Below are 13,191 nucleotides of genomic sequence, written 5' to 3' on the forward strand. Positions count from 1 at the left end.
TTCTCCTCCCCCCTTCCCAATTTAAGGTTACATAATTGCCCCAAGACTACATTTTTCAGAACTAGTCGACTGCAGGAGGGAGCAACTTTAGTTGGAGGCATCAGAATCACCTGGCAGGCTTGTGAAAACAGATTGCTGGGCTCATCCCCAGAATTCTGGTGCTGATGCTGCTGGTCCAGGGAACCATACTGCCCTGAGCAACACAATTTTAATCAATACAGCAACTGATCCACATTGTGGATCTTTCTCTGAGTTTTAAATTCTCCAGCTCATCTTCATATCAATTTTCTCTTTTTATGTTTGAATTCTAAGAACTCAAGGCATTGTTTTTTCCTAATAGAATCTATAACAAAGGTCTGAATCCCTCTCTCTTCTTCCTCCTATTGAAGAAACCCACAAGATACAAGACTTCCTATCCCAACTGGGAAAAGATCATCTGGCCACTTGGAAAACGTGTAACATTTATCTATCTTTGTGTTTACCTATATAATACCCAAACCATATGGCAAATGAAAATTGAAAGTCATTATCAATGAAAAGATAATGGGATAAGAAGGGTAGCCTAACAAATTGTATGCTGCTCCCATGAAAAGTGATTTTTAAAATACCTAAAATTACCAGTTTTAGTCAAGTTCAGTTGTCCAAGCAAGTCTACCCAGCAAAAAAGAGAGACAGTCTTGATCTACCTTTAACAAGGGTCAACTGAGCTAGTAAATGGTTTGGGTCAGGAAAATTATAACCCTGTAAGTATAATATAAGATAATACAAATCTGAGGTCTAATGGATACAGTGGATACTGATATAAAATAGAAAATTTAGTAACTGAAACAACAGCATTTTAATAAAATAGCTGCTTAATATATCATTACAAATGGTATGTTTTATTAAGCTTTATTTATTAGCTAGAATAGAAATCTGAATTAATTGACCAAGAGATCTTAAATTAGCATTCAACATGTTTGATGAAATAGACTAGTTCTGAAAATATTTCAATGCCTCATTTTTCATTTGTGAAACTAATCTTTTGCATTCATGAGTCACATATATCACTTTCTCTGATTACAAATCCTTACATCTGATCTCCCCCCTTCCTATTTAAACTGCAAAATCAATTTAAAGAAGTCATTGAGAAGAAAGTCATCTTTAAAAGATTTAAGTTTCCTTTAAAAATTAAAAACTATTAAAATTTTTGGCCTTCGTTAAACATGAAGGTACTTTTTCTAGGTAGCTGATTTAGGGTGGAAATAAAAACTTACACATCCAAAGGATGGTAGATCCTAATATTAAAAGATAGCCGTTGGTCTTCCTTATTGTAGCTCACCATTCTGCCACCACCCACCCTTTTTTTGCCCCTATTTTTCTGCCAAAGATGTACTGCATGTCTAAGATCTCCAGAATAAAATAATGGATAAGACATTTAAACTGTGGGTTCGTTGAACTAGCTTCTTGGAAACCTGATAACTGTCAGTTATCTAACTAGTAGAAACTAGACATTTGCCAAATGAAGGTAAGGGGCTGTAAGAGTGTAGGTTTTTACAAAGCATGCAAACTTCCGTATTTAAAACAATGTAAAGTGCGGCAAAATAATAAATCGCCCGATAAAGGAGTGTCTTGTGAGGAAACAAAGTCAGGTGTTTGGGCTTTAAGAGGTGGGGCTCGTATTGCGGATAAGTTCCGACGCTCTACGCGGCACAGCGGACTACAAACCCCAGAGTACATTGCGGGCTCCGTCTCCTCTGGACTCGGGTTTCAGGGCCTTAGGAGTCTCAACGTCTTTCTCGCTCTTGCATGATGGGATGCAAACGGAGACACTTGTAGTAAGGCAAGTCTTGCCATGGCATTCTTTCGCCCTGCTTCTATACTAAGCTTATCTTTTCCTGAACTTCCAAGTACGTACTTGCAAAAAGTTTAGCCATTATAACAGCCTGTGACTGCAGTGGGGTTTCTCCGTTTCCCTGAAATCCTGGCGTAGGACTCGAACCAGAGTCCCTGAAAAGCGTGTAGCGACTTTCCTGAGCACCAAGTTCGATGCTCCTGAAGGGATATTTACCTTAAGGTCTCAACCCTAGATTTGAGTTATAAACATTTTTGATATAATGCTTGTTCAAGTTTGCATAAGTGGTCACTGAGACGAATACATAGGTTGAATTCGAAGTCGGCAAATTGGTGATCTGACTGCCAAGGCGACCTCGCGCACACCTCCTACCCCTCCACTAGGGAGCGCGCTCGAGGCCAGGGAGCCGTGAGGCGCACGCACGCGGCAGCGGCACTGCGCATGCTCGGTGCGTCCGCACAGGTTTCCGCAGTAGAGGGGGCAGCTCCTCCGCGGCGTCCGGGGTTTTCAGCAGCGTCGACGCTCTGGTGCTCGCTCGGTCCTCGGCCTCCGCTGGCTGCGGGCGTCCCTCCGCTCCGCGAGTTCCCGGCCGTCGCTCTAGCGCGCCCGGATCTGGCCCCCTGCCCTGCGAAGATGGCTGCCGTACGCCGGGCCCGCAGTTACTGCCGCTGCCTGGTGCGCTTCTCCGACCGAGAACTCTGCTAAGCCCTGTTGAAGCGGACGGTCAGGAGTAGACACCCGGACACCCAGCACATCTCCTCGGGGGAGCGGTGCAGAGGGGGTGCGGAGAGCCCCTCGACGGCGGCCGGCCGCCTCGCCAGCATGGTAACCCGGGAGGGGGCTCACAGGGACACTGCGAGGTGGGAGTGCGGTGTGAAGGAGGGGCTAGGCCTGGGAGGAGCCCCGAGAGAGCGGGAAGTGGAGACTGGGAGGAGTAGGAGCTGCTCGGCCGCCACCCATTGTGGGGCCTTTGGCCTGAGAGGGAGTGGAGCGGGTACCATCCCCGACCGCTCCATTGCGTTCCCTCCTGCTTGAACCCCCCGCAGCGGGGATCCGGTGTGAGAAAGAGCGGGTTTGCAGGACCACAGAAAAGAATGCCTCTTTTTGGTTTGCTCAGGATGTGCCCCTCGAGGGATTTTATCAAAAGCAGTGAGGGTAGGTTCAGGTGAGCCGTTGCAGCATCTGAAATTGGCTGGGGGAACCTTGGCAAACGGAGACAACTTGTTGATTGTTACCCCTCCAGCAAGCAGTACCCACGGAGAAGCCGTTCAGGTCCTTTAAGGAGTCCTGGGTTTAGGACGCACCTGCCCCGTGACGCATCAAGTGCCATGGGTAGGATGTTGGCAGGCGGTCCTGGCGGTGTGGGATCAGAGAGATTATGTCTCTCTTCGTAGCGGTGAGGGCCTGAGCAGCGTCAGTGCGGTCCAAATGGAGAGACTGGCTTAAGCTCCAGAAATTGACAACGCAAATTCCATGGGACTGTTGCATGCTGGAATGTGTAGTCTCTACCCTGAACTGCCTTTCTTTGGCTTTGAGTACATTTTCCATCTGAGAGACTAACTAGGATTGAATGAATCAGGTGTGAAATGATACCAAACTAATGAGCTGACACTCAGATGTTTTATTAAATAAATGGATGGGTGAATTTATTTTGTTAAATTAACCAGAATGATAGAAAAAGCAGTAATTGATTATGCCCTTAAGCTTTCAGAATAGTTCTCTGACCGACCAGGATTAAGCACTTAACTTTTTTTTTTTTAATGTTTATTTATTTTTGAGAGAGAGACAGTGTGAGCAGGGGAGGGATAGAGAGAGGGGGAGACACAGAATCTGAAGCAGGCTCCAGGCTCTGAGCTGTCAGCACAGAGCCCCACGCAGGGCTCAAACTCACGGACCATGAGATCAAGCCCTGAGCGGAAGTCGGACACCCAACCAACTGAGCCCCTAGGCGCCCCAAGCACTTAACTTTTTATATTTCATTAATCCCATCTGCAAAACAGGAGTAAAATGATGAAGACATAAGCAACTCAAGTGAAAGGTGATGTTTAGCTTGACTCAATTAGGAAAAATAAAATGAAAATCTCTGGGTGACAGCTGGGGACCTACTTATTTCAAGTAGTATTTGAGTTGACAAAATGTAGTAAAACCTCAAGTTTGATAGTCATCATACTGCCAATATCAAAGTAATAAAGGACCGGAAGTCAAGAACAACGCAGGAACTCAGGGGAGAAGATGCTTTCTGTATTAAAGATTTCCTGTTTCTTTTCCTCATTCTTTAGACATGCTCTGTATGTCCACATGACATTTTTTGTTAATTCAAACAATTTTTTTTGAGCTCCTATTGGTGCTAGACCCCAACGAATACTAGATCTCCAATATAACCAGACCTGTAAGGTGATTTATGGTAAAAATTTTTATTTACTTATTTTTAATGTTTATTCATTTTTAGAGAGACCGAGCACTAGTGAGAGAAGGGCAGAGCAAGAGAGGGACACAGAATCTGAAGCAGGCTCCAGGCTCTGAGGTGTCAGCACAGAGCCTGATGTGGGGCTCGAACTCATGGACTGTGAGATCATGACCTGAGCCAAAGTCGGACGCCCAACCAACTGAGCCACCCAGGTGCCCCGATTTATGGTAAACTGTTAATCATAAAATGTCACATATGAAAAAGTACCTCGGAGGTTATCAAATCCAACAACCCTCTCTTCACAGATGTGAAAGGTGAAGCCTGGACAGGCTTTTTCTACAACTTAAGCAATGTGTTTGGCCCTCTAAGGTTACTAATATGACTGATCCTGTTCCCAATGCACTGACTCTAGCAAAGAGACAAAAATAATCTCAATACAGTTGTTAAATGCTATGATACAAGCACACATGTTGTAGGGAAACAAAGGCAGTTGAAATGATTATACTTACTGGGATGATCCCTGAACTGAACCTTGAAGGATGAGAAGTTACCAAGTGAGGAAGAAGTTATTCCATATGGAGAGAGCAAGCAGCATGTGCAAGAGCATGAGCTGGAGAGAGCAGGGGAGGCTCTGGAATGAAGTCACTTTAGTAAGACTGCTAGGCCAGAGTTAGAAGGCTGAGTTACTAAGAGGATGTCAGAGGGAGCTCAGGTCCCCTCCCATTAGCTGCACTTAGTGTTTACAGTGATAAAGCAGCCTCTTATTTAAGGATAGAAAGATGCTCCTCAATGGGGTCTATAAATTCAAAGTCCTGGGGTACCTGGGTAGCTCAATCAGTTAAGTGTCTGACTCTTGGTTCTCCTCAGGTCATGATCTCACAGTTTCTTCAGTTTAAGCCCTGCATTTGGCTCTGTATTGGCAGCACAGAGCCTGCCTGGGATCCTTGCTGTCTCCTTCTCTGTCCCTTCCCACTTGCACTGTCTCTCTCAAAATAAGTAAATTTAAAAAGTAAATAAAAAAATTTTTTTTAATTAAAAAAAAATTCAGAGTCCTTCATTATAGGTTTTCCTATTAGTACAAAAGCTCCCAGCTTAAAGAGACCAAAAAATATATTTGATAATACATTAATGCTTCCATTTTCCATTTTTCTGGAAATTAATTCAGAATCTTGGCCTCTTTCATTGATATCTTCATTAATTTATCCTTTGCGGTGTGCCCAGCACTTTCCAATATACTAATTAGTTCAAGTCTTAAAGTCACCTCTGCTTTGAGTCTGGTTGCCAGAGATAAGATATGAAATGAGGCTTATTTATGTTGTGCTGTAAAGTAGTACAAGTCTGTCTGGTTGCCAAGTTCAAAAATTTGTGTTAATGTGTTTTGTCCTAGAAACAAATTATAGTGAAAATTTACAATTATAAAGCTTGCATCTTGGAAACAAGTGAAATTAAGTAGGTTTTATTCTAATTTCTAACCCTCTGGTCATTTCCCCTATTACCACATTGTGGGACTGAACACATGAAGTGTTGAGCAAGTCCCATTTGCTACTGAGCCTGTTAGCTAACAGACTGAACTGAGGAAGCATTTCATTTTCACTGGAAAGTAGGATTCAGTTTAACTTAGCAAACATATATTGAGAATAAAAGGATAAAATGCAAGGAAACTGACCTGAGACCTCTGTTAAGCCCCAAACCATTGCACAGTAATTCCAGCCCATTTTTTTTCCACTTAAATCAATCCAGTATATATAAATCTGGGTTTATAAGACAGAACAGGTTTCTTTACAGAAACATTCACTATTACATGTCTTTAATTAATGACCTTTCCCAGGATGTTTAAAATAATAAGAGAAAAGTCGCATTGACATATTAGTAACATGCCAGTGGTGTAAAAGGAAGGGCATCTACCTATGGACTAAAAATGGCCTTTTAAGTGCTGGATGAAAAGAAAACTATTTGCTGAACTCTTTGCTACAACTAAATGTTATTTTCTAAAGCAGACCTGTTTTAAATCATCTACCATAACATTTTAACTGGAGTCCAGTAAAGTTGTTTATTCTGCACTGTTAAAAAAAAAAGTGTGGAATTTTATTCTACTGGAATCATTAAACTTAACTGTGAAGGAGATGAGAGAGAAGCAACTAAATATTTCACTGGGCAAGTAGCTCAAGGAGATGTGGATTACAAAGGGAAACTGATGTTTGCATATTCCTGATGATTATTTTGTTTTCCCCTTCAGGCAGAAGCTGAGGAAGATTGTCATTCTGATACTGTCAGAGCAGGAGATGATGAAAATGAAAGCCCTGCTGAAACAGATCTGCAGGCATGTTTCTTCAAGTGTATATTTAATTCTTATTCCATTACTTTCCATACATGAGCAAAAATTGGTCGTACTTACAAAGATATATCGGTTTTTATTTGCATTGAATTTAACTGTACCTTCGTACTGGTTTACAGAATAAGCAAATTAAAGCTATCTTACAGATTTTTTTTTAAATCATTTATCACCATATGTTGTTGCAGTATTATTGGCTGTATTCCCTATACTGTACTTTTCATCTCTGTGTCTTATTTTTTAACTGGAAGTTTGTACTTCTGTTTTTTCTTTTTTTAAGATTTTATTTTTAAGTAATCTCCATACCCAGCGTGGGGCATGAATTTACGACCCCCAGATCAGGAGTCTCATGCTCTACCAACAAAGCCAGCCAGGCAACCCTGGAAGTTTGTACTAAATCCCCATTTCACCCATTGTCCCATGTCCCCTCTGCCAACCACCAGTTTCTTTTCTGTATTTATGAATCTGTTTCTGTGTTTTGTTTGCTTGTCTTTTCATTTGTTTTTAGATTCTACATATAAGTGAAATCATATAGTATTTATCTTTCTGTGATTTCTTTTAGCATTATACTCCCTAGGTCCATTTCATGTTGTCAGAAATAGCAAGATCGTGGGGCACCTGGGTGGCTCAGTTGGTTAAGCGTCCGACTTCGGCTCAGGTCATGATCTCACGGTCCGTGAGTTTGAGCCCCGCGTCGGGCTCTGTGCTGACAGCTCAGAGCCTGGAGCCTGTTTCAGATTCTGTGTCTCTCTCTCTCTGGCCCTCCCCCGTTCATGCTCTGTCTCTGTCTCAAAAATAAATAAACATTAAAAAAAAAAATTTTTTTTTTAAAAAGAAATAGCAAGATCGCATTCTTTTTTTATGATTAATATTCCATTGTGTATGTATGTATACACACACACATAGACACACACATACCCCATATCTTCTTTATCCATTTATCTATCACTAGATACTTTAGATTACTTCCCTTTCTTGGCTATTGCAAATAATGCTGGAATGAACATAGAGGTACATATATCTTACCTATTTATTTTTTAACTTTTCTTTTTAGGTACATATGTCTTTTCAAATTAGTGTTTTTGTTTTCTTTGGATAAATACCCAGTAGTGGAATTACTGGATTGTTACACTATTTCAATTTTTAATATTTTGAGAAACTTCCATGCTGTTTGCCACAGCGGTTGGAACAATTTACATTCCCACCAGCAGGACACAAAGGTGCCCTTTTCTCCTCATCTTAGCCAGTACTTGTTATTCCTTATCTTTTTGATTCTAGCCATCTTGACAAGGGTAGGGCAGTATCTCACTGTGATTTTGATTTGCATTTCCCTGATGATTAGTGAGATTGAACGTCTTTCCATGAGTCTCTTGGCTATTGTCTTTTTTAGAAAAATGTCTATTCAGGTCCTCTGACCATTATAAATAGGATTATTTATTATTGAATTGTGTAAATTCTTTATATATTTTGGATTATCATTTGCAAATGTCTTTTCCCATTCAGCAGATTGCCTTTTTGTTTTGTTGATGATTTCCTTTGCTGCGCAAAGCTTTTTATCTTGATGTAGTCCCAATAGTTTATTCTTGCTTTTGTTTCCTTTGCCTGAGGAGACATATGCGTATATATGTTGCTGAGACCAATGTCCAAGAGATTAGTCCCTATGTTTTCTTCTAGGACTTTTATGGTTTCAGGACTTACATTTAGGTCTTTAATTCATGTTGATTTTATTTTAGTGTGTGGTGTAAGAAGGTGGTCCACTTTCATTCTTTTGCATGTAGCTGTCCAGTTTTCTTGGCACCATTTATTACAGAAACTGTCTTTCCCCCATTCTGTATTCTTGCCTCCTTTCTTGTAGATTAATTAACCATATAAGCGTGGGTTTATTTCTGTGCTCTTTGTTCTTTTGATCTTTATGTGTATTTTTGTTCCGGTACCATACTGTTTTGATTACTGTAGCTTTGTAGTATATCTTGAAATTCGGAGTTGTGATAACTTCCAGCTTTGTTCTTTCTCAAGATTGCTTTGGCTCCTTAGGGTCTTTGTGGTTCCATACAAATCTTGAGATTATTTGTACTAGTTCTGTGAAAACTACTGTTAGTATTTTGATAGGGATTGCATTGAATCTGTAGATTTGATTTGGGTAGTATGGACACTTTAACAATATTAATTCTTTATGCAAGCATGGGATATCTTTCCAGTTATGTGTGTTGTTTTCCATTTCTTTCATCAATGTCTGACAGTTTTTAAAGTATAGCTCTTTCTGGGGCACCTGGGTGGCTCAGTCGGTTAAGCGTCTGACTTCAGCTCAGGTCATGATCTCACAGTCCGTGAGTTCGAGCCCCGCGTCGGGCTCTGTGCTGACCGCTCAGAGCCTGGAGCCTGTTTCAGATTCTGTGTCTCCCTCTCTCTCTGACCCTCCCCCATTCATGCTCTGTCTCTCTCTGTCTCAAAAATAAATAAACGTTAAAAAAAAATTTAAAGTATAGCTCTTTCACCTCCTTGATTAAATTTATTCCTAGTATTCTGTCAAGTGCAATTAATAATAATAATCCCATTTAGGATTATTTTCTTAATTTCTCTTTCTACTACTTTGTTCTCAGTGTACAGAAATGTGACAGATTTCTTTATATTTTGTGTCCTGCAGCTTTACTGAATTCATTTTTCAAAAAAATTTTTTGTGGAGTCTTAGGATTTTCTATATGTATCTGGAAATAGTGAGTTTTTTACTTCCTTACCAGTCTGGATGCCTTTTATTTCTTGTCTGATTGCTGCCACTAGCACTTCCAGTATTATGTTGAGTAAAAGTGGTGAGTGGGTGTCCTTGTCCTGTTCCTGATTTTCCTTTAAAGGAAAATCTTTCAGTTTTTCACCGTTGAGTATGATATTAGCTGTGGGTTTGTCATATATGACCTTTTTTATGTTGAGGTATGTTCCTTCTAAACCCACTTGAGTTTTTATCATGAGTGGATATTGAATTTAGTCAAATGTTTTTTCTGCATCTGTTGAGATGATCATATGGTTTTTATACCTGTTAGGGTAAAGTTTCACATTGATTGATTGGCATATATTGAACCACGCTTGCATTCCTGGAATAAATTCCACTTGATTGTGGTGAATGATCCTTTCAATGTATTACTGAATTCAGTTTGTTAATATTTTGTTGAGGATTTGTACATCTATGGTCATCAGAGATGGTGTCTTTGTCTGGTTTTGGTATCAGGGTAATACTGGCCTTGTAGAATAAATTTGGAAGTTTTCCTTCCTCTTTGTTTTTTGAAATGGTTTGAGAAGACTAAATATTAACTCTTCTTTCAATGTTTGATAGAACTCACCTGTGAAGTCATCTAGTCCTGGACTTTTGTTCATTGGAGTGTTTTGATTACCAGTTCAATTTTGTTAAGGTATTTGATCTGTTCAAATTTTCTATTCTTGATTCAGTTTTGGAGGATTATATGTTTCTAGGAATTTATCCATTTCTTCTATGTTGTCCATTCGTTGGCACATGCCTTTTCAAATATTGTCTTGGAATTCTTTGTATTTCTGTGGTGTCAGTCGTAATATCTTCTCCTCCTTTTCTGCGTTTACTTACTTGACGACTCTTTGTGTCTTTTGGGTTTGGCTAAATGTTTATCCCTCTCTTGCTCACTCTCTTTTTTTTCCAAAGGACCAGCTGTTGGTTTCATTGATCATTTCTATTGTTTTTTAAGTCTCTATTTAATTTATGTCTGCTCTGATCTTTATTATATCCTCCTTTGTACTGGCTTTGGGCTTTGTTCTCCTAGTTCCTTAAAGTGTAAGGTTAGATTGTTTGAGATTTTTCTTGTTTCTTGAAGTAAGCCTGTATCACTGTGAATTTTCCTCTTAAAACTACTTACACTGCATCCCAAAGAATTTGGACCATTGTGTTTTCCATTTGCATTTGTCTCCATGTATTTTTTTATTTCCTCTTTGATTTCTTTGTTGATTTATTGGTTGTCTAGTAAGGTGTTATTTAGCTGTTTTGTGTGTTTGTAGTTTGCCCAGTGTTTTTCTTTTAATGGCTTTCTAGTTTCATAGTGTTCAGAGAAGATGCTTGATATGATCTCAAACTTTTTAGTTTTTTAATTCTAACATACAGTAATAGTTTTCTGGTGTAGAATATAGTGATTCAATTCTATACATTACCCGATGCTCATTACAGCAGGTGCACTCCTTAATCCTCATCACCTGTTTCACCCATCCTCTCACTCACCTCCTCTCTGGTAACCATCTCAAACTTTTAAAATTGGAACTTGTTTTGTGGCCTAACATGTCCTCTGTCCTGGAGATTGTTTCATTTACACTTGAAAAACGTGTATTCTGTTGATTTTGGTTGGAACGTTCTGTGTATATTTGTTACGTCCATCTGGTCTAGTGTGTTGATAGATTTTTGTTGGTTTTCTTATTGATTTTCTGTCTGGATGATTTGTCTATTGGTGTAAATGAATTGTTCATGTCCCCTACTATTGTGTTACCATCCATTTTTTTCTTTGTTAATATTTGCTTTATGTATTTAAGTTCTCCTGTATTGGGTGCATAGGTATTTATAATTGTTACGTCCTCCTTTTAGAGTGATTCTTTTATCCCTTTTACACTATTGTGTAGTGTCTTTGTCTCTTGCTGTGATGTTTATTTCAAAGTCTATTTTGTCTGATACAGGCATTGCTTTTTTTTCTGCTTCTGTTTACATGGTATATATTTTTCTGTCTTCACTTTCAGTCTGTATGTGTTGTTAGATTTGAAGTGAGTCTTTTTTTTTTTTTCTGACTAAAACTACATTTGATTGGTTTATCTCTAAATATTTCTGTCACACAAATTACAAAAAAAATTTCCTGTGCATTAAATACTGTACGCAAAAGTTAAAACCTGATAATGCTCTTGGACCTTGGCTGCTATGTTTTGTTACCATTTTCATAGCTGAATGAATTTTTTTTTATGGTTTAGTCCCATAAAAAGTCTCAGTTTAGTCCCATTACATAAACTTTGGAAAATACAAATAGGTTTTTTTTTTTTTTCAGTTTTTATTTTAATTCCAGTAAGGTAACATACAGTGTTATATTAGTTTCGGGTATACCATTCCATACATCACCCTTTGCTCACCATATGACAAGTGTACTCAAGACCTATGCCCCACCCACCTCCCTTCTGGTAACCATCAGTTTGTTCTCTGTAGTTAACAGTTAACCATCAGTTTATTTTGTATAGTTCAGAGTTCTCTATGGGTTTGTCTCCCTCTCTTTTTTCCCCCCTTGCTCATTTGTTTCTTAAATTCCACTTATGAGTGAAGTTATATGGCATTTATCTTTCTCTGACTTATTTTGCTTGGCATTATACTCTCCAGCTCTACCCATGTCATTGCAAATGGCAAGATTTCATTCTTTTTATGACTGAATAACATTCCATTGTATATATATGGCACTTCTTCCTTATCCATTCATCTATCTATAGACACTTGGGCTACTTCCATATCTTTGCTGTTGTAAATAATGCTTCTATAAACATAGGGGTGCATGTGTCCCTTTGAATTAGTACTTTTGTATTCTTTGGTTAAATAACCAGTAGTGCAATTACTGAATCATAGGGTAGTTCTATTTTTAATTTTTTGAGGAACCTGCATGCCTTGTTCCGTATTGGCTATACCAATTTGTATTCCCACCAGAAGTGCAGGAGGATTCCTTTTTCTCCACATCCTTGCCAACACCTTGTGTTGTTGATTTGAGCCATTCTGACAGGTATGAGGTGATATCTCATTGTGGTTTTGGTTTGCATTTCCCTGATGATGAGTGATGTTGAGCATCTTTTCATGTGTCTGTTGGCCATTTGTGTGTCTTTGGAAAAATGTCTGTTCATGTCTTCTGCCCATTTTTAGTTAGATTAGTTTTTAGATGTTGAATTGTATCAGTTCTTTATAGATTTTGGGTACTCGCCCTTAATCAAACATGTCATTTGCAGATATCTTCTCTATTCAGTAGGTTGCTTTTTAGTTTGATTGTTTCCTTTGCTGTGCAGGTTTTTATTTTGACAGAGTCTTCCAATAGTTTATTTTTGCTTTTGTTTCCCTTGCCTCAGGAGACCTATCTAGAAAAGTTGCTATGGCCAGTGTCAGAGAAATTACTGTCTGTGCTCTTTTCTAGGGTTTTTATGGTTTCAAGTCTCACATTAGGTCTTTATTCTGAATTTATTTTTGTGTATGATGTAAGAAAGTGGTCCATTTTCATTCTTTTGCATGTTGCTGTCCAGTTTTCCCAAAACCATTTATTGAAGAGTCTGTCTTTTTCCCATTGGCTATTCTTTCCTGCTTTGTCAAAGATCAGTTGACCATATATATAGCTGTGCGTTTTTAATATATGGCCTTTATTATGTTGATGTATGTTCCCTCTATACCTATTTTGTTGGGGTTTTTATCATGAGTGGGTGTGGTACGTTGTCAAATGCTTTTTCTGCATCAATTGAAATGATTACATGGTTCTTATTGATATTATGTATTATGTTGATTGACTTGCAAGTATTAAACCACCCTTGCAACCCAGAATTAGATGCTACTTGATCATGGTGAATTATTTTTTTTAAATGTATTGTTGGATTCAGTTTGCTAGTATT

At 39.0% G+C, this 13,191-nt stretch overlaps 1 protein-coding gene across 2 annotated transcripts in view; it reads left to right on the forward strand.

Moving 5' to 3' along the window:
* Positions 1 to 1,803: 1,803 nt before the first annotated feature.
* FBXO9 (F-box protein 9) overlaps positions 1,804 to 13,191 on the forward strand; it is a 46,636-nt gene continuing 35,248 nt past the window's right edge. Inside the window, exons 1-2 of one of the 2 annotated variants that reach the window (XM_045057652.1) lie at positions 1,804 to 1,822; positions 6,478 to 6,561. Coding sequence is in view for 1 of the 2 variants with exons in the window: in XM_019830726.2 (XP_019686285.1) it covers positions 2,657 to 2,659; positions 6,478 to 6,561 (87 nt within the window). In the remaining variant the exon portion in view is untranslated. Of the gene's footprint in view, positions 1,823 to 2,406; positions 2,660 to 6,477; positions 6,562 to 13,191 lie in introns of those variants that run through there. The other variant, XM_019830726.2, reaches the window with a different exon arrangement.

Source organism: Felis catus, chromosome B2 (genome assembly GCF_018350175.1).
Source record: "Felis catus isolate Fca126 chromosome B2, F.catus_Fca126_mat1.0, whole genome shotgun sequence".
Classification (NCBI taxonomy): Eukaryota; Metazoa; Chordata; class Mammalia; order Carnivora; family Felidae; genus Felis; species Felis catus.